Source organism: Podarcis vaucheri (genome assembly GCF_965113315.1).
Source record: "Podarcis vaucheri genome assembly, chromosome: 12".
NCBI lineage: Eukaryota > Metazoa > Chordata > Lepidosauria > Squamata > Lacertidae > Podarcis > Podarcis vaucheri.
Genome location: NC_138750.1, coordinates 54777113 through 54799087, shown reverse-complemented (window position 1 = coordinate 54799087; position 21975 = coordinate 54777113). Strand labels below are relative to the sequence as shown.

At 43.8% G+C, this 21975-nt stretch overlaps 1 protein-coding gene across 8 annotated transcripts in view; it reads left to right on the top strand.

Annotated features, from left to right (window-relative positions):
* The window catches only part of SCN5A (sodium voltage-gated channel alpha subunit 5), a 223519-nt gene that overhangs the window by 190730 nt on the left and 10814 nt on the right, over nucleotides 1–21975 (top strand). For 3 of the 8 annotated variants that reach the window (XM_082192121.1, XM_082192116.1, XM_082192117.1), the window contains 3 exons: nucleotides 1257–1379; nucleotides 2246–2368; nucleotides 16503–16784. In XM_082192121.1, the coding sequence (XP_082048247.1) occupies nucleotides 1257–1379; nucleotides 2246–2368; nucleotides 16503–16784 (528 nt within the window). The remainder of the gene's footprint in view (nucleotides 1–1256; nucleotides 1380–2245; nucleotides 2369–16502; nucleotides 16785–21975) is intronic. The other 5 variants (XM_082192123.1, XM_082192120.1, XM_082192118.1 and 2 more) reach the window with 3 other exon arrangements.

Here is a 21975-nt window from a genome sequence, read left to right as displayed (position 1 = left end):
AAGAACTGTGGGCATTCTGCATGCAAAGCAGGCGTTCTCCCACCCAGCTGTGCCTCCTTCCCAAGGTTTTGCCTTACTCATGAATGAATTAGGTGCACAAGTCAATGAAATGAGGGTGCCCCTGTTGCATCTAGTTACTTTAATCAATTCAGCTGTTGGTTTTGTGAATCGCCCTTCTTCCCAAGGGAGCCCAGGACAAGGTACGTTAAAGATTGAATCAGCAGAGTTCATCTCGTAAAGATAAGCATAACAAATCACCGCATAAAACGATAAAATAGCCATAAAATCAGAACGATAAACACAAACATAAACCAACCAGCAGCTGGGTACTAAAACAACCTAATTTGATTTGTAAAAACCTTGTGACGGTGAGGAGGAAGACTGGGGAGTACTTGGGGCAGAAAACTGGGGAGGGGGGCGGAGAAAATTGGAGCGGAGGCTTCTTGGGACAAGCCACAGTGGCAGCAGCTCCCCCCTTTTAAAATTACCATTTGGCCACTGTCCCAAGAGGTGGTGATGGGCCTCTACTGGTGGCCCAACAGGTGGCTATGTTTTGTCTGATTGTCTCTTTGGAATGACACTATCAAGTAGATCCACTAGCTAGCACAATGATTTTCACCTGTGCAACAGAACTTCCCTCCCCTCCCCTCTCCCTTCACATCTCCTGTACTCTCCCCAAATCTGCTCTGGAGGATTGGAAGAAAACCTAGAACAAATTTGGGGGAATGCAAGGGGAGGAGAGGGAGGGGAAGTTCTGCTGCCCACTCAAAAGGCCTTGACCCAGCACATCTGCTTCTTTGGATACTGCCCTGTATTGTGTTGTACCTGAGGCATTGTTGGGAGCAAGGAACATGGCAGCCACACTGCCACTTATTCTGGTAGGTCCCCTGTCCCAACCCCAATGTCTCAATTTTATTCCCACCCTCCCCAGATTTTGGCCTTCCACCACCCTTCCATCCCAATGACCCCGGAGCTGAATGTTTAGTTGGGCATTCATTCCACTGTACAGCCCACTTTAAGCACTTTCGTGAGCCTTGCAGCACATTGAGTTACGATGGAGCAGACACTTCCTTAGAAACGTAGCCCCTGTTCGCTCACATCCTACACTTGCACTTGTTTCAAAACGGCCAAGTGACTTTACCTGGGTTCTCAGAATCTCCCCCTGATTGTGCTGTTCCTATTTTCTCTCTGTGTCTCTTCCTTTCTCTCTTTGCTCGCCTTGACCAATAATTTCAAATTCCATTCGATCTGCACAGATTTCAGTTATTTGCCAGATAGGATCAATTCTCGGCTATGACCACCTGGCCGCTATGAAATCCCTCAGGACGCTGAGGGCCTTGAGGCCCCTCCGAGCCCTGTCCCGATTTGAGAGCATAAGGGTAAGGGTTGTCGTCTTTCAGTGTCTATGAAGTGTGTTCACCTCCAGTAATCAGCACCTTCTCTCTCTTTCCCACAGGTTAACGGGCCATCAAGTCTTTCCTTAAGGTGGCACATGGCGGCTTCATTTTGCTAATCCAAAGCAAGGCAATGGGTACAGTTCTTTAAGACAAGGGTGTAACATAGTGACACAGATCCAATACCATTTAAAACACACACACACACACAACGAAATTGGGTATTACAGAGATACATCACAGGCTATGGCATTCTTTTTCAAAGGATCGTAATAAATGGCTGGGTCTTGCAAAGTGATTCATCTTGAGGGCACAAAATTACAGTGTCTGCATAATTTAATAATGGGAGCTGTGCCCACATCTCTGCTGTTTCCATTCAGTTATCAAGAAATAAAATAACAAATCAACTGCATACACAAAAAAGTTTGTGTTTCAGGAAAACACTGCCAGAATTAGACTTTGCTGGTCCTTCTTTCTTCCTTTTTCTGACCAACTTTTGACATCAGTTGGAACTCCATGTGGTCACCTTGAGGAAAGTAAGACAACATTTAAGATGGGGGTTCCCTCTGGTTTTGAAGTCTTGTGGTTTCATTTTGCACTGGAAATCAGTGAATGGGTCTATATCCTGAAGGTCTCCTGGAAATGATTTTTATACATGAGAATGCTGATGGGGTTGTTTTGCCCCTGCCTTTGTGCTGGGTTAATGCTATATATTTTTCCTCCTTTTAGGCTCTTTCTTCATCAGTTGATTAACCAGGCTTATCTTTACAGGTGAAAATCCAGAGAAGAGAAGCTGAATGGTAGGATTTGTGCTAATGGTTTGGACTTTTCCATTTTGTGTCTCCATTCAGGTCTCATTAGTAAGCCTCATAGCTAGTACACTTGGATACTCCGAAATGGGTCCCATTAAATCCCTTAGGACCCTCAGAGCTCTGAGACCCTTAAGAGCACTATCACGATTTGAAGGGATGAGGGTAAGATTCAGTTAAAACAACAACCCACATGACCCATCATTGAAGCCCATCTGTCCACGGACATCCACAGCATGTTGTGAGGGCCATCATTCCTTCCTTCCTTCCATCCATCATTTGTTCATTCCTTAGTTGTGTTTTTGTTTTCGTTTTTCATCCTAAGCTGTAAATGAAACAATTGATAAATGCCATATGTTGCAATATACCCCCTTTTTCGCCTCCTTCCTCCTCTGACAAATTCATCCAGCTTGCTTGTAGGAGTAGCTTCGGCTTTGACTGATGCCCACCCTGGTGGATTCCCTTACGAGCTAATCCTGCCGCATTCCTTGTCCTACAGCACTTTACAAACACATTTCAGGCTGGGCGCACACCTGGCTGACAAACCTGCCTCAGTAATGAGGTGCTCCAAAGAAAACAATTTGGCTTCTCCAGCTTTAAGGTGGCCTTTTGTGCACCCACAAAAGCTGCCAGAAGGTGAGGCAAGTGTTGCCGTCAACCAGACCCCTCACAGAAAGGCTGCCTTTGGGTGTTACAGCAAACCATGGTTCATAGTGATGCGAAGGAGCCTATCCATGCATTTCCCCCTTTTCTTCTCCAGCACAGCTACAAAGTGGAGTCCAGAAACTTTTGCTTCCACTTTTGATTAACCACTGATATCAGAACCCTAAACGATAGTATTAACTGTGATTTGTTTGAACAAGTCAGCTTCATAAACCATGGTTTGAAGTTCACATTTCAAACCAGCCATGGTTAAAAATAAACCACTGGTTAAGCAAAAACCAGAGCTGCTCTCCTCCAGAGCTGCCATAAGAAGGAAGAAGGCTTTGCTTCTGGGAGGGGAGGAAGAGTATATAAGCCTGCATCTCATTCCTGCCTTGCTAAACTATGGTTTGGCATGATGTCCAAATTGGTACACTATATAGTTCTACGGTTCCTCATTCCTACTATATCCTGCATTAAGAGTTAACATAGACAGATAAGATTTCTCTTCTGCCTGAAGCTATTTATTTGAACAAGGCTCTAAATGCAGAGAGCCATCCCCACGTTAGGAAAAGATCTCACCTATCTAGCATGTGTGCCAATCCTGCTTCTGTGACTACCAAATAGCCACACATTGGAAGTAATATTTGCAAAGGGCTGGGAAATTGGACAGTTTAAATCCAGCTGTTCTGGGCTTTGTGGATGTAGGTGTTAGGCAAATGTTATGTCTCAAGTGTGCCCAAGGAGAGGGCATGGCATGAGGGCACCACCCAATTTCCAGTGCACCTACACTTATAGACTCATCTAAACCAATATATTTTACTCCTTCAGTCTGTATCTAGACCAGCGCGTGAGCTGATTAACATTTTGCTTCTTGAACTCAGCTACCGAAAAACCCCCACATTTAAATGGCGTAATAAAACCATAGGGCACCCGCTGCAAATGGTGCACGTGGGTTGAAATAGGCTAGCTGCCCAATAAACCAACGCCAAGGCAGTGTTAAGAGAAAGATTAGGCTCCCAGTGCCATGTTTGTTCACAAGAACCCAGCCACTGAAATTACATACATGTGACGTCCCTAACCCACAAGTCAGATATTTCTTGAACCTAAAAATGTCAAATGCATGAATCAGCCATAAGTTATATTGGCTACAATAGCCTTCCTCAACCTGGTGCTCTTGAGGAGTTTTGAATTGCCATAGGAATGCTAATATATTTGGGTGCCCGGAAGCCATCCTTCAGAAGACAATACCAAACATATTTTCATGTTTGCTATTGCCAGTCTTTCTGAGGCTTTTTTTGTCTCCTCCACTGCATACATTTAGGGCTCATCCACACTTTTGGCCCTTCACTTTCTATGTGCACGTCTGTGCTTTAAAGCGCTGTGTTTGAACCCCCTTTTTCCATTCTTCCCAGTAGCTTTTTAACACTAAATTTGAACAAACGGCAATTCAGGTTTTCGTGAATTGTTTTGCTCCCATTCAGCAGTAAAGAGTGGGTTTTTATGGGGAAAGCTGGGGAATAAAAAAGCATTCAGACATAGAATTGTAGAGTTGGAAGGGATCGCGAGGATCATCTAGTCCAACCCCCTGCAATGCCAGAATCTTTTGCCCAATTTGGGTCTCAAACCCAGGACCCAGAGATTAAGAGTCTTATACTGTACCAACTGAGCTACCATCATGGTGCTGTAAGGCGCAGGCCTGTGACTAGAAACGCAGCACAGAAGGAAGTCTGGATGAGCCCTCAAAGCACTCTGTTCCACTTTAAGAGTTACGGTTTCCCCTGAGAATCCTGGGAACTATCATTGGTAAGGGAGCTGAGAGTCCTTAGGAAACACTGAAACTCGAGTTCCCAAGATTTTGGGCATGGGGGATCCATGACTCTTAAAGAGGAATAAGAGCGCTTTAAATGTATGGGGTGGATGTGGCCATAGTTTGCATCTTGGCTCTAGAGTTTACCAGGCCTGGCGGAGATTTAGCACACAGCACTGATCTTTATGTAGGATTAAGGATTGAGAATGGACCCTGAGAATGTGCTGTCTTTCCCTATAGCCTCTCGCCTCTCATGCACAAATTCGTTTTCACACCCTTTACCAAATTTCAATTTCTAAAAACCCAAATAACCTATAACCACGTGGAAAGTTTTCCCAAAAAGCTGCATTTAAATGTGAATATAAAAGAAATGTGGCCAAATTTGGAGGATTCCTGCTCAAGAAATGCCTGGATTAGCTGTGCTTGCCATGCATGCCATTCCCTGCGCCTATCTCTCCTTTTTTCCATTTCATTGCACATGTCACTTGCCATCCCATAAACAGTGTGTGCATGTTTCCATTCGGGCCATTTGCATGCAGGTATCAGAAGCGTTGGCTTTACATGATGAATAGCACCTTGCTCATTCCTATTCATGGCTTGTGACATCCTGTGGCCTGCTGTTTGCTTGGACCCACACAATGGGTGAAGGATCCTGCCTTCAGCTGGGAAGGTGGAATTGATGGTCTTCTGCCCCGCTTCCCATTTTGTGTTTCTGTGTTTGAAGCTCCCCTCTATTTCCAAGAGTTCTGAGCTAGATGCATGTAAATAGTGGTGATGCAAACCACAAAGTTCAAATTCGGAAACAAAAAGTGCAGATTTCCCATTGTACAAATACATTGTCAAAAACAACAAAATGTTTTCTTTTTAAGAAAAGAAAAGGAGCGTTTGCAATAAGCAGATACGGCTGTTTCTCCCCACCCCCCTTTTAAAGCAAATGCTCACAAATGTGCCAAATTATCATTGCTAGCATGTGATGTTCTGTCAAATATGTAAATGTTTGGAAGAAAGAGTTTGCGTTTGAAGCCCATGGCTTGCTTTCCTTCAAAGCACCTTTGCAATTGGAGATGTAGACATTAATATGCTTGTTGACGCCCTCACTTGTTTGTGAACATAGCATTTGTGTGTGTGTGTGTGTGCAGGATTGCAATCCCTTTTGTATTTTTTGGTTCCCTTGTGCATGTCTGTGCCATATTTGCATATATAATTTTCTGTCTAGGAAAGCATTTAGACCAATGTTGCTTGTAAGAATCATTTTGTCAGGATTCCACAATTGTATGATTCTATGTAATTCTCATCGGCCCCAGCTGCTGGGTGCTGGCACCACTTAGGGGAAGGCTGGTACAAAGTGTTAATGTACTCTGGAAAAATATGTCCTAGGGTCAGATCAGCCAATCTGGTGCCCTCCGTATGTTTAGGACGTTAATTTACCACTCCCTTTCCTTTGTTAAGCCACCTCTGTCAATCAAACAAACATGCAAGAGGTTTAAAAGGGGCATAATGCCTTTTGCCTTTGCACTGGTTATATGAGTGTGTCTGAGTTATGTTCCTTTTGGTATACTAAAAGTGCAAAGATCAATGCAGAGATAATGACATCGGTCAATGCCCATTTTGCCGAATCCATTTCTTCTGCAGCTGCTTACAATTTGGGCACCCTAAAAACTGCTGTGAGGCCTCTTAGTCCTGCAGGTTCTTCTAATTATTACCTCTTAAGAGTCATCAAATTTCAGGGCTTGGGCAGCCGACACAGGTTTTCTTTTAAAGCAGGATTTCAGCTTCCAAGTATAGTGGAGCTTAGTCCCATTTGTTATATTCTTGCCTGCTGCTAAGCTGACACTGCAGGTTGAGGTGGAAATCCTAGACATACTTCCCCAGGAGTAAATCCCACTGGGCTCAGTGGGGCTTACTTCTGAGTAGACTTACAGAGGATTGCACTGTTTGTTAGGTTTTGTGTTTGTTTTAGTTTTCTCTGCTTTGAGAAATCATTTGAATCAAAAAGTGAGAAGTCATCAGATAAATAAAATCATCACTTGGCTGTTCATGTGTGTGTGGTGTGTGTGTGGTGTGTGTGTGTGTGTTTAAAATCAAGGCTGCTTTTCAGCTGTTGCAATTCTCCCACCCCAAAAGGGATTTACATGAAAGAACAAAATGAAATGAGATGGCACCATGTAACACAAATTAAAGCATAGATTAGGTCCAGTGTTAGTTATACTCAGATTAAACCCACTTAAATGAGTGGACATGACAAATTTAGGCCCACTAATTTCCATAGGTTTACTCTGAGTAAAACATTGGTGAGACAATCCATAAATCTTAAAAAGCAAAAAGTTTAAAAAAAAATTAGTTGTATATTGCCAAGCCATGCAGATAATAGTAATAGTAGTAGTAGTAGTACAGTAATGATTTTATTATTTATATCCCTCCCATCCGACTGGGTTCCCTCAGCCACTCTGGGCAGCTTCCAGCACATAAAAATATAATAATAAAATGTCAGAGATTTAAAACTTCCTGATTCAGGGCTGCCTTCAGATGCCTTCTAAACATTGTGTAGTTCTATAATAATAATGAATTAATTAAGATTTAGAATGTATTCACTGCTTGCGCAAATGCCACCAGGAATGGAGCTTGTACTATAAAAGGGAAGTTCTTCCATTAGGAAACCACCACAAAAAAGGCCCTGCCTGGTGCTCTAAACCAACTGAACCTCTGCATAATGTCTCTGTTAAAATCATACTTTATGTTCATTTTAACAAGGTCCATAATTTTATCTTATTTAAGCAAAACATCTGGAGGGTTGAGGTTGAGGAAGCCTGATATACATAGGTGCAAATTTAGAAAGAATTATTATCAGTTAAATAGGACAAACAGTACATTTCTGCCTGGTGGGAAAGAGCAGCAGGCCTGTTTGCCCTCAAAACAGAGGGTTGTTGTCTGTAAAGTTGGGCACAGGACCGCCCTAAAAATTGAGGATAATTTAGTTGTGATTTGAACACAAGCCTCCTATTTCACCACCAAGGCAGACCACTACTTTCTGACTCTGTGTATGTGACTCCCTGCTAGGGAGGGAAGAATCTGTCAGTTTTGGTTCTCTCCTTTTCTCAATCTTAAAATCAGCCCTCCACATTTTGCAGCAATTTGCAAGCTTAAAGAAAAAACATCCTCATGAAAATTCATTAGCATTTTAGTGCAAGTTTCCCCCTAATTAACACAATTCTATATGCAGTTTAGACTAATGTACATATTTTTTCAAGCATATGCATTTTTGTACGCTATTTTCACAAATACCTTCATTTTATGCACCTTTTTCCTGAATAATTGCATTTTTGCATGTTTTGGTTGGAAAACTGCATCACAAAAATTAGATAAGTGCAAATTTCAAAGACGAGCTGTGTTTCAGTTCGCGTGTGGTTTCCGAAAGTGCGAATCTGATACATTCAGCTGTAAATGTGTTGTGAGTCGAATTTCTTCTCCATCCCTAGTGCCTGCTGTGCTGGACTGGCCCCTTTTCTTCCTCTCTTGGTGCATTTACTTGGTGAGATTCGAGTGGGGAATAATTACGAACACACGCCCCAGGAAAATCAAGTCATTTTATTTTTAGTAGATTTAGCCACATTTAAACCATGGCTTACGGACAGTAAAACTTAGCATTATTACCAGCTGACGATATGCTCTAGAGTGCGGAAGGAAATTCAGCCCCTATAAGAGATGTATTAAGTAGTTTAATACCCAAGTACAAATACATCAAGCGGGAAGGATGATAATAGCTCGTAGGTTCATTCTGTGGGAACACATTATGAGACAATAGCCTAGTTTTCAAGCCAGTGGACTTGGCGAAACTTCTTTGAAGTTAATGGGCCTGTGATGGTGGGCCAATCAGAGCATCAGGACTGAATGTGAAGGGAAGGTACCTTGAGGCAAGAGTCAAATGAAGTTTCCCCATCCTTGATCTCTGCGAATACACCTAGGTAGTCGCTCCATCCCCCGCCCTCCTTCCTGTTTTTATTTTAAACTCTGGCTCAGGACTGGTTCATGCAGTGGTGGGCTGCACAGTGAGACATTGAACTGTGGCACACCTGCAGTAGGTTACTGAGGGCTATTGTCAAAACTTCCCCAAGCTCAGAGACAGAATAATAATAATAATAATAATAATAATAATAATAATAATAATAATAATTTATTTATTTAATTTATTTATACCCCAGCCACTCGGGGCGGCTTCCCACAAAATATTAAAATACCGTAATACATCAAACATTAAAAGCTTCCCTAAACAAGGCTGCCTTCAAATGTCTTCTAAAAGTCTGGTAGTAGTTGTTCTCTTTGACATCTGGTGGGAGGGCGTTCCACAGTGCGGGCGCCACTACCGAGAAGGCCCTCTGCCTGGTTCCCTATAACTTGACTTCTCGCAGCGAGGGAACCGCCAGAAGGCCCTCGGCGCTGGACCTCAGTGTCCAGGCAGAATGATGGAGGTGGAAACGTTCCTTCAGGTATACTGGGGCCCATAGCTGAGCTCTAAGCACAGGCAGATCAGAATTCAGATTCTGGAGTCGCAGACAATGGTCCACAGACACAGAATGTGGCCCAGGTGGGCTGGTGGTTAGTTCTGGATCAGAGGGCAAAACGAGGCAGAAGTAGGAGGAGAGACTACTTGCCACAATGGCTATGTTCTACCTTCACTGTGATGAGAGACATGATGCTTCTGAATACCACTTGTCAGGAATTGCAGGTGGGCAGAGTGCTGTTGTGTTCAACAGGCATCTGGATGGCAACTGTGAGAACAGGGTGCTGGACTATGGCTCATCTTCTGTTCTTATGGCATCAGTTAGAATGAGGAGCTGGCTCACAGCCTGGTCATGGAGGTTGGCTGATACCATTCAGGCTGGTTTTGAAGCCTAGAGGGTGGCCTTGACCTACAGAGCTTGGTAATCTGCTTGGTTTGCTGAGTGCCCAGAGTGTTGGCATTGTAGGAAACAAGGTTCCAAAACCAGGGTTTTGGGGACCTGTAGTTCGAGACATACACACATACCCTCCAGCACCTGAAGGAATTCACGTGCAGATTTGTAGCCATGCATGCCCAAATGCTTCAATGGGGACCTAAGTATGTTGCACATTCAGATACAAATACGTATGCCCTGCATCACCACTCACTCTGCTTCATTAAAAAAACTTTCTGTTTTTGCATTTTGTCCTGGCAGCAGGGCAGAATTGCTGGCAGCAGCTGCTGCTTCACTGCAACAGGTGGAGAAGGTGCAACTCCCTATGTCCAAGCAAAGAGTTGAGGTGTCATTTTCAGGGGCAAACTAGATGTGACTGTTGTTGTTGTTGTTGTTGTTGTTGTTGTTGTTGTTGTTGTTGTTGTATTGCATTTATATCCAAGGAGCTAATGGTAGCATATATGGTTCTCCCACACCTTCCCATGTTCTCCTTGCAATAACTCTGTGAGGCAGATTATGCTGAGTAACAGTGACTGGACCAAGGGTCCCCCAGCCAGCTTCATGGCTAAGGGGTTTTTTGAACCCTGATCTCCCTAGTAATTGTCCAATATGTCTAACTATTACACACTGGCTCTCAGTCCTGCTATCAGCAACCAAGCGCCTCTCCTCACTTTGTGAACTGGAGCAACGGGGATGGCTTTTTTGGGGGGGCGTGTGGAACAGTGATCCAAAGCAGGACTTCAGCAAAAGGTTAAATTCCTCACCCCTTCTCATAGTCCCACCTAGACCAGGAGCTCTTTTATAAAAGGCCATTTGCAGAATTTCTAATCTCATGAATAAAGTAATGTCTCATTTGTCCTTCATTCAGTCTGAGCTCAGCTTGGGTTCCTTTGGCCTCGGCAAGACAGAAAATACTAAGGAAACATCTGCTGTTTTCTTGACACCTATACAATTGGAGATAGCAGGTGCTTTATAATCTGTATTCTTTTCAGTGAAGCTAAAGGAAAAGAAGCTTAAGTTAAACATCCTAGACTCTAGAACAGCGGTTCTCAACCTGTGGGTCCCCAGATGTTGTTGGACTACAACTCCCATCATCCCTAGCTAGCAAGGCCAGAGCTCAGGGATGATGGGAGTAGTAGTCCAACAACATCTGGGGACCCACAGGTTGAGAACGGCTGCTCTAGAAGGACAAGCTTTCTTAAATTTGCAAGTCACCATTCACGCTGAGTCATGGTAATAACCTTACGTTTTCCTAAACGCCCAATTACTGCCATCAATGGGTGTCAAAGAGAATTGTACTTTGTTGCCCTGGGACATCCAAGAGCCCAAAGGTCTCTTTAGTCCACCATCCTGCTCTCACACTGGCCAGCTAGATGCCTCTGGGAAGCCTGAAAGCACTCCTTCCTATTTGTGATTCCCAGCAACTGATAATAATAATAATAATAATAATAATAATAATAATAATAATAATAATAATACCTTTATTGTCATTGTACAATGAAATTAAATGAGTCTCTCCCCCTCAACACTCAATCTCTTATTGTGTCTTGTGTCCCTGCACACAGTGAGTAGCCATGGGTAGCTTTGCCCTCCAAATGTTTTTGTGTCCAAGTTTTTTGTACCTTGTCTTGTTACCTGAATGAGCTTTCTTTGATGTGTTCAGGAGGCAACAGGAGAGAAGGGAGAGAGAAGGCTGGGCATTGCACGGCCTGGTGGATCCTTTTGCACCCCCACCCCGCTTGACCCGCATGCTTGTGTCTGGAATGTGTGCATGTCCCTTTTCCCACAGCGTTCCTCATTTGGAAATTCAAGTCTTACAATCTCACATGTGTGTCATGCAATGTATTCGCAGTAGTTCTGGGTTGGCACAGAGGGACATTGAACAAGGACCAAATGTGTGTGGTTGCATTCACCGCACACACAGCCAGCATAAAAGATTTTGTTTTCGCCAGTATTCAAACAGGAGCTGCTTTCTTAAAAAGTGGTACCTCATGTTACAAACACCTCGGGTTACAAACACTTCAGGTTACAGACTCTGCTAACCCGGAAGTAGTATTTCGGGTTAAGAACTTTACCTCAGGATGAGAAGAGAAATCGTGTGGCGGTGGCAGCGGGAGGCCCCATTAGCTAAAGTGGTACCTCAGGTTAAGAACGGTTTCAGGTTCAGAACGGACCTCCAGAACGAATTAAGTTCAAACTGTACTTTTAAATTGAATAATGTTAATTGGGTCAACAAAAATGCCACAGACATCACAGAAACGCACGAGCAGGCACAAACTATAAGCAGCTCTTAAATGAAATGTTTCTGGACATTAGACAGACAAGCCCAAAGTATTTTATCCGCTGGTTTTCATGCGAAAAAGATGGGCAGATATAAACACATCCACATGCATAGATTTCACTCATAACCACCACAGGCTACACTGCTGTTGAGCACAAAATGTTCTACTACTCTTGCTTTCCAGGCTACCATGAAGGCTAATTCTTTCTTGAGCCAGGAATACAGTGACTGATTTATGATGAAGGAACAGCCATGAATGACAAATGACAATGAATCTTAGGAGAGCTTTATGATTAATTGTTCACATCCCTCCTCTGCTCTTCTTTAACTTTTTTTCTAAAACAGTTGGGTTGTGTTTTTTTACATTAAGCTTTTTATTAATGCAAAATCGAAAAGTACAGAGAGACTATAATCAGAGTTGCAAAACATAAAAGCAGTACAGAGATTGTATTTTCCAAATAGATAAGGGAGCAGATATTGCAGAAAAATAAAAGCAAAGCACATAATGAGAGCCAAACTGCCATTTGGAGTTTTGCATATCTGAATTCGGCACATAAGAAATGAAGTGCTAGCAAACACACTTAGAAAAGCAGACTATAATTGTGCACATCTTTACCCTGCCCTCCTTTCAAAAGGAAACCAGAGGGGAATACAACAGGGACAGAGCCTAAGGCTAATTAGGGAGAGGCCATGACTCAGTGGCAGAGTGCATGCTTTGCCAACTTTAATCTCTGGCACCTCCAGACAGGGCTAAAAAGAGTGTCGCCAGATCTTGCTGGAAGCTGCCACTTCTCCTTGCTTCCATGGCGTCTGTGAGATTCTGCTGCCCAAGGTGGCTGCCTCAGTCCACCTGATGGGCCGGCCGGCCCTGTTGTCAGCACAACACAGATGTGCACTCTCATGGATGCTATTGTCTATTTTATTGAGCTTAGGTGCTCGCATAAGTGCTCCTGGCATGCCCCGCGGAGGACCTTAAGGTCCACAAATGACAACACTTTGGAGGTCCCAGGTCTCAAGGTGGTTAGATTGGTCTCAACTAGGGCCAGGGCCTTTTCAGTACTGGCCCCGACTTGGCGGAACGCTCTGTCACAAGAGACTAGGGCCCTGCAGGTCTTGACATCTTTCCTCAGGGCCTGCAAGACAGAGCTGTTCTGCCTGGCCTTTGGTTTGGACTCAGTCTGACCCTTATGTTTCCCTCCCCTTATGGTTTTGATCTATGGGCTACTTTTAAAATGAGGCTGCATTTTAAATTGTATTTTAACCTGTATTTTAATTGGGGGTGTTTTCCCTTCTATTATGTTTTTATTGTAATTTTACTGGTGTTAGCCGCCCTGAGACCGGCTCTGGCCGGGGAGGGCAGGGTATAAATTATTATTATTATTATTATTATTATTATTATTATTATTATTATTATTATTACTGCACACCCGTCACACCTTCACCACATTCCTGACACACAGTCCAGTTCCCTGTAGGATAGTCAATGACCACATCTCTCCTGTTTCCATAGAAATCCTTTGTCCCACAGCAGTCCCTCCTGTTTCCTTCCAGGGATAAGCAGCACAACTTTATACAGCAATACTAAATGAGAGGTAGCCAATGTTAATAATAATAATAATAATAATAATAATTTATTTGTATCCTGCCCATCTGATTGGGTTGTCCCAGCAAATTATTACATTGCAAGTGTCAGTACTAATGTTCTATACCAACACATGGGAACTTGAGACTCTCCAGATGCTGTTGAGACTACAAATCCCATCACCCCGACCGTTGATCTGTGGGTGATGGGATTTGGAGTCCGGCAACATTTGGAGGGCCACATTCCCTCCCCCCCTTACAAAAGAAGAATGTTTGTTCACAATTTAAACAAATGACTGCCCTATCCTTGATTTCTAAAATACTTTTTTTTTTAAGTCATCATCATTAGTATTTTTTTCAGTGCACTAGAACAAATCGCCTTCCTCTGATGTACAGAGTCTTGTGATCCTCCTTCTGTTTTTTCTCCTTTACAGACACTGCAAATACTAATGGTGAAATCAATGTCATATTATGGGCTTGTCAGAAAGTCAGACACTGGCCTGTTAGATGACAAGAAGTGATGTTTCCCATAATTTAATCCACACATGACTCAAAATGTTATCCCCTCCCCAGTTCACTACCACTTTGTCTCGGTTTCCAAAATGTAAGCAGAAGGAGAGGAAGGTTAAGTAAGGAGCTCTTGGAAAATTAGAAGGATTCAAATTCAGAGAAAGCCACAAAGGGTAGACCAATTATTGCATTCCTCTACTTCAGTCTTGACAAAGAGTTGGCAGTGTCTGTGTTAATGCCAGATTTACAGAAGACTTTCCAAGCCTTTAATATGTCTCAGTAAGATGGAAACAGTCCAACAAAAGTTTGCCATGACTGAACCAAGCACAGTTTTAAATCAATAGAACTTAAGTTAATGCATCTAAGCTCCATTCTGCTGCTGGATCGTGACTTACCTTTTGCTGGACTGGGCCCCAATGTAATGCTCTGCATGCATGTAAACCCTTTGTACTGTACATATGGTGGTTCAAAACATTGAGTGATGTGTCCGTAATTTGATGGTCATATTGTCCATTGGAATGCATGTTGCCATTATACTGTTTCCTGCCAGGGATGATACTATGTGTTTGCTACATAATTCATTTTTGCTGCTTCGGAACCATATTGCAAATGTGACTTTTCTTCCCTTGATGGTATTATCTTGATTGATCTATGTCTTATTTGGTCCCAAACCTTTCCAAAAGTCAATCGGCATCATTCTCCCTGACATCATTGGTCTTTGGGCCGGATCGTACATTATCATAACCTTAATTGTACAGTATTATTTTGCATGCCCGATTAAACATGTTGTGTTGCTTATAGTCCTCTTTACAGTCCATGAAAAAATGTAGATTTTTGTAGATAATAAGATGCGGGAGGTGGCAATATACTGTGTACCGGGGAAATGAAAGCAAGGGTTAAATAGTGGCAGACCCAGTTGGCCCACTTACAGGATGGCAATCCAACTCTAAATTAGGACTGGAGGGACAGGGATGCATCCCTTTTCCCCATCTTGCATTTCAAGTAATATGTGAAATAGAAGCTGGTGACTAAATCGTTCCTCTTACAAAAAGGGGGAAAGATTGTGCAAATCAGCACCATGTGTATCCATCTCACCTATTGCTTTAAGTCAGCCTTCCCCATCCTGGTGCATTCCAAATGTTTTGAACTACAGTTCTCATCATCCCTTTCCATTGGCTATGCTGGCTGGGGGCTGATGGGAATTGGAGTCCAGTAACGTTTTGAGGGTAGTGGAAGGCTGTTTTAGGTGCAAGGTGCGTATAGGGGTCTGTTCCTCTGCCACAGGACTTGGAACACTGACTGGATAGAATGTATAGGCCATGGCTATTACCACGAGCCTTCCAGCATGTCTTTGTTTTCTAATCAGTGGTGTCTTGGCCTCCAGCCCAGATTATATGTAACTTCTAGATCGAGAGTCATTGATATGGTGATGTTGGACTACAGGTCCCAGCATCCCTGGCCATTGGTCAATATGGCTGGGGCCAATGGGAATTGGAGTTCCAACATTATCTGTAGAGAGCCATGTTGGCTATCCCTGTTGTAGACCTTTGAGGAACAATACTGTCCCAGTTGAAGATTATGTTAAGGTTTGGATTATGAGTCTCGCCTTCAGCCACAATGAACTAGTTTAAGCAGTTATGTAAATTGGGCTACTTATGATGGTAGTACGCCATTATGGACTTATATCATTTCATTAATTAGTCTAAAAAACACCTGGAGGGTGGCTGCTCCATCTTAGACCTTTGAGGACCAATGCTACTCAGCACACTACTAACCAGGAGGTAGCTGACAATAAATATTTTTTTAAATAGCCAATCTATCCAAAGGACTTGTGAATCCTATACATGTCCACTTAGAAGTAAGTCTGATTGAGTTCAATGGGATTTACTCCCAAGTAAGTATGTATAGGGTTGCAGCTTGATAACCGTGTATAAAGTAACATGCTTCTGACTAGCTGAATAAACTAGGAAGCAGGCCGCATTTGGCACCAGCTGTAGTTCAGCCTTGAACCAGAGACTTCACTATTGCTCTGTCTGCTCCAGCTCATCCAAACACTGTACGTATGGGTACCGTGGCTTGCATTCTGGCACTGCAGTTGGCCATTTTCCCCACTCAGCTGTAGGAAGCAGAACTCCTGTTGCGCTTCTGAGTAATTTCTCGTTTCCTTGGAGCTGTTAAGAAGCATGGGTGTCCCTGGGTCAGGAGCTGGCAACTTGATTTTCCATCAGTCATCAAAAGCAGCCAACACATTGTACACTCAGTATTATGGGCATTGTGTTACCTAGTCTTTACTAGGCTGTGTTCAGTGACTTCATCATACGTAGACAGTTTAGATGTTCCTCGGTTGAAGGATCCTAGATGAATCCATTGAAACGTATTCTACTAGTTTAACATCGTTCTTGCTAAAGACATTGAATGTCATTCTGCTTTTCTGTAAGAGTTCCAGCCTAACTCAGGTTAGTGGGTGTAGAGTAGCAACTTTGGAGTTGTGACTTAAAGCAGAACCCCTGCAATAACTGTGCTCTTTCTTCTCATTCATCGAAGGTGGTGGTCAATGCTTTGGTAGGCGCCATCCCTTCTATCATGAACGTCCTGCTTGTCTGCCTTATCTTCTGGCTCATCTTCAGCATCATGGGAGTCAACTTGTTTTCTGGGAAGTTTGGGAAATGCATTAACAACACGATAGGTGATGACCCTATGAACCAAACATTGGTCAACAACAAGAGCGATTGCCAAAACTTGAATGAGACTGGAGAGCTGTACTGGACAAAAGTGAGGGTCAACTTTGATAATGTTGGCGCAGGCTACCTGGCTCTGCTGCAGGTGGTAAGTTCACTACTACTTATTCATGTTGTTATTAGGCAGTCACACTGACCGAAGGAATCTTAAGTCAATGTATTTATTTAGTAATAAATTCATTTATACATCCCTCTTAATTTAAACACACACACCCCCGCACAGAGTGGTTCACAAATGGTCAAATGTATAATACAGCAAAGCAAAACTGTAAGACCATCTTCAGCCTTAACAGAGTAGCAAGTCAATAATCATGTAGACTGTTTGATGAACCAGGCACTCCCAAGCCTATTTGGCAATAACCACAGGCAAGGTACATTTTTAGCACTCAATGAAGCTGGAGTAGACATTATGACTGGAACATTATGATCTGTAGATGATTGAGTGATTGAATCAATTTGCATCAATTTGCCTTTTGGGGAGGGCAACCCAATAGTTCTGAAGCAGGGATGGAGAACCTGTAGCCCTCCAAGGGTTGTTGAAGTCCCATGAGCTTCAGCCAACATGGCCAGTGGTCAGGAATGGTAGTAGCTGTTATCCAGCAACATCTGGAGGACCACGGGTTCTCCGCCCCATCCTTACTGGAATGCCTTTTCTAAGAACATGTATGGCACTTGAAGCTTAGACAGATAGTTCTGTTGGTCAATTAATTGGAGGAATCCATTTAGCCAGTCGAAACAGTTTGAACTGATTAATCTAACCAATGAACTGTCTAAATCTTCCATGTTGTTATGCCAGTATGCCTGTTATTGGGGTAGGGTTGCGCATCAATTAATTTAAGGAATTTATAAGCTTATCCTTCAACACAAACAATACAATAACAGTTAATAAACTTCAAACAGGAGGCAACAGCATTGATCCGATAAAGGAGTCTAAATCATAAAACAGTGTGGAAAATAGGGTGTCCAGAGTAGAGTTCAGACAAATCTGAGCCAAGAAAGAGTGGGCTAGAATAGCTTGAGTGAAAATCTTTTGAAGGGTTTTTCTCATACCTCCACTGCAGCCCCCCCCAATGATTCCCGAGATCTGAGGGACCCTCTGGAATAGCATGAGTTGTACATAGGAAGCTCCTTCATCCAGAGTCAGGCTGTTGGCTTACAGTGAGTGGTAGTGGCTCTCCAGAATTTCAGGCTAAGGGTCTCTATCCCAGCCATACCTGGAGATGCTAGGGTTGAACCTGGGACCTTCTGCAGGCAAAGCATGAGCTACATCCCTTCCCCAAAGGAAGACTGCAGAGGGAGGTGGAAGTCAGCAGAGAGAATGGGGGAGGGGCTCGTGTGAGTGGTTGCTCTTCATAGATGACATCCCATAATGAAATAGCTTTCCAGTGGGTGCAAGAGGTTGCAGTGGTCAGGGAAAGTCACGTAACTGAGTTTCCACTTGCACTACTGCGGATCCAGGACATTTCTCCCCTCAAACAAGTTCTCTAAATCAATAACCAGCCAGATGAAGATAGCCAATCCCTGTTATGTGTCCCCATCAGCAGGAACAGAGAGCTATAGCGCTGCTGATCATGGAGGTTTGGTTTCCCTAATTTGGCTAATGGTTGTGGATAGACTTCTCCAATGTGCTTTTATCTAACCCCTTTAAGGGGGAGGAAAAGGCCTTCTCAGCTAGTGACCTTCAGCACACAGGAATCTGCCTTGTATCATATCTGTCCATTGTTCCACCTGGCTCAGATGTTCTGGAGTACAACTCCCATCAGATAGGTTGGAGAGCACATGAGACAGAGCCTTCTTGGTGGTGGTCCTGCTTGGTGGTGGCCGGGGAAACCCAGCTAGATGGGCAGGATATAAATAATGTTGTTGTTGTTGTTATGGAACTAACTCTCTTCCGTTTAATATTCACTCAGCCTCTTCAGGCATTCAAGAGAGTCTTAAAATATTTTTACTATTGCATAAGAGAGCTTAGCATATCAGAATCAGGCATCTATTTCTCCGTATCCGCAAAATGCTTCATATTCTGCTTATTTAAGCGTCTGTTGTTTTTATCCCTCTTTGTGTGCCGCTGTGCCATGATGGCTTGGCCGTGGAATGCAACTAGTAAATATCTGGTATTAATAAATAAATAGTTCATGAGTACAGTCAGACACTGGTCCAGGACTGAGATGGCTAGTCAGGGTCGGGAGAAAAGTGGTGCAAGTCGTTTCTTAATTTGGTGGAGGGAAGGTGGTTTAAGGCAAATATGTCACCACCTGTTCCACTACCAGTTCAAATGCCTCCCCAAGTTTTTTACATGCTTTGTTCTTATATGACCTTTGCACTCTTCAGAGAACACTGAGCAAAGAATGTTGATGAGCCTATGCTGGAAGCTGTTGTGCCCTTCCAGACATCTCTGAGCATTCAGATCACAGCCTGACTTACTTCCTACTTTGTTAGCCAGTGTTAAGCCAGTGTCCCCCAGTTTGGGCATAATGGGGCACTATGGCTTAATGCAGACCAGAAGTTGGTGGAGAAGATGGTGTGTAATGGGAGAAATGGAAGAGAGGGTGAGGGAAGATGACTCAAGGAGCAAGACTCAGCCTCTACACTTTTTCCTGATTTATGAATCCAGAAATGATGAGTCAATCCAGGCCTGAATGTGTGTAGTAGGGGAGTTCCTACTTTCCGATGAGAGAATTAGATTGGAGGCCCCCGTCTTCACTGCTCACACCTGGTGAACCAGATGCGCTTATTAGCTTGCATGTTGAAGACTGCAGAGCAAATATATCCCTGCTTTTTCCTGTTTCTACCCTGAAAGCAAAGCTTGCAAATGTGTGGCTTTTTATACCGATAGAAACAGTCTCTTTTGAAAAAAAAGAGAGAGCATTGTGTGCTGTGTTGCAGTTTCTAACTTTCCGCTAAATTTACTAGGGCATTTCATAGATCGATGTCATGACGCACCAAATATTTCTAGACTCTGCACAATTTGAGAGCCAACCTTTTTGTTTGTTTTTCCCTACTTGCAATTAGTAATATTCAGACAGGGGACTTAAAATAGCAAAGAGCACTCTAAAACAAAAGAGGAAGCAAAATTTGACACATGAATTTGGGAGGGCCTGCGATGGATCACCATTTTGTGTCCCCATTAGTACTAGATGGAATTGTGGGGGGCCACGGGCCTTCTTGATGGGGAGCAGTCTGCCCCCGGCATTCAGTCTAATGCATGCTATCACTGCAATCCTGCACACACTTATCACAGAACCATAGAATTGTAGGGTTGGAAGGGGACCATAAGGGCATCTAGTCCAAAGTAGGAATTGCAGCTAAATAATCACTGCCAGGTGGCCATCCAAGCTCTGTTTATAAACCTCAACTGAGGCAGAGTCCACCACCACCTACGGCAGTCCATACCACTGTTGAACAGCTCCTACCGTCATAAGGTTGTTCCTAATGTTTAGTTGGAAGCTCTGCTTCTTAGGAGGTGAGTCTCACTAAACTCAGCAGTACTTACAGTGGTGCCTCGCAAGACGAAAAGAATCCGTTCTGTGATTCTCTTCGTCTAGCAGTTTTTTCGTCTTGCGAAGCAAGCCCATTGAAGGATTAGCGGATTAGCGCTATTAGCGCCTTTTAGCGGCTTATCTGCTGATCGGATCAGCTGATAAGCGGCTTAGCGGCTTAGAAAAAGGGGGGAGGGGAAAAAACCAGCAGGAACTCGCAAGACATTGTCGTCTTGCGAAGCAAGCCCATAGGAAATTCGTTTTGCGAAGCACCTCCAAAATGGAAAACTCTTTCGTCTAACGAGTTTTCCGTCTTGCGAGGCATTCGTCTTGTGGGGCACCACTGTACTTCCATGTAAACATGCTCAGGATACAATGGTCTGTGTCTTTTGAACATGCTCCAGCCTCACCAAGGCTGCATGCATACAGTAGTTTGTAAAGCAGGTTGGGAGTTGTTGCTCTATAAAAAGCAAACTAGGACTCTTTGGGGGAAGTCATGTGCTTCAAATGTCCTTTAAATACATGGTGTGTTTGTAGACTAAGTGAGGAATGGTTGTTCTTTGTATCTGTGATACAGCACTGCAGGCTGAGTATAACCTTGCACCTGTTATTCAGGCCTGATCCTTCTTCTCCCTTGATGGTCACCATGCCACTAAGTTCTTCTCTATATGATGTAGCCCCCTGCACAACGACTCATCTCCTTGCTCGCCTGCCCACTTCACAGGATGCAGAAAGGATGGAGAGATTGGAAAGAGCATTTTGGGTTCAGCCCTCCCAGTTCATTCAACTTCCTTGGGAAACGTTGGCTTTCTTTCTTCTTCATCCTCCAAGGAGACAGGGTTGCTTCGAAAGTGTGTGGGTGATGATGCCTAATGAAATTCCAGAAGTCAGAGAGGGGGCTGAGCAGAACTTCCTGTGGACATATGAAGCTGCCTTATGCTGACGCAGACCATTGGCTGGGACATGTAGCCCAGTACTGTGTGCTCAAACTGGCAGCTGCTTAGGCATATAGGTCTTGCTTAGCTCTGCTGCTTGAAGATCCTTTTATTCAAGGGGGGGGGCTTCTTAAGACTGGGGATTGCTTTCCCCCAGGAGAAGCCTCTTGGAGGCCCTGTGGTGGTGGCAGGCGAAGGCCAGAGGCAAAAGCAGGCAGAGGAATAGATGTGACACTTGCCTTTATACAGTATAATCTTGCAAAAATCAGAGGTTTTTGCAAAAGCATCTGAGCAGGGCTGGTGAAGGTGTGGCACCAGGGAGTGGAGGTGCTGTCTGGAAAGAGTGCTAAGGGCCAGATAGAAAAGCCTAGGGGGCCACGTTCAGCGCCCAAGGCTCCCCACCCCTGCTTTAATGAAGGGACCAGAGGTTGAGCTGGGCTCTCATGCCTGCAAAGCAGATGCTGTACCACTGAGCTACAGCCTCTCTGTTAGGCAAGAGACCAGACCAGATTGCAGTGCATAGGAGCCAGAAAGTATTCCCCATTGCACTGGGACAGACATAGTCCCAGACCATACTATTTCTCAGCTTTCCCAAACACTGTTATTGGCATTGGAGGTAAAGTTCACAAGAGCTGAGTTTGCTGTATCAAAGTTATAGATAGCTGAGATCTAAGGTTTTGCAACCAGCTTTGGTAAGTGGTGGAGCTAACATTATACATAGTAGACAAGGGGGTTGTTTGCTTCCTACACAGGCAGGTACAACCACCAGCCCTATTGGGTGATTTAGGCTTGCCCATTCCCATAGCTGGCCCATTGGCCTCCTGGGCCAAAGCATAACTTGACCCCTTTCAGGCACAAACTTGAGATC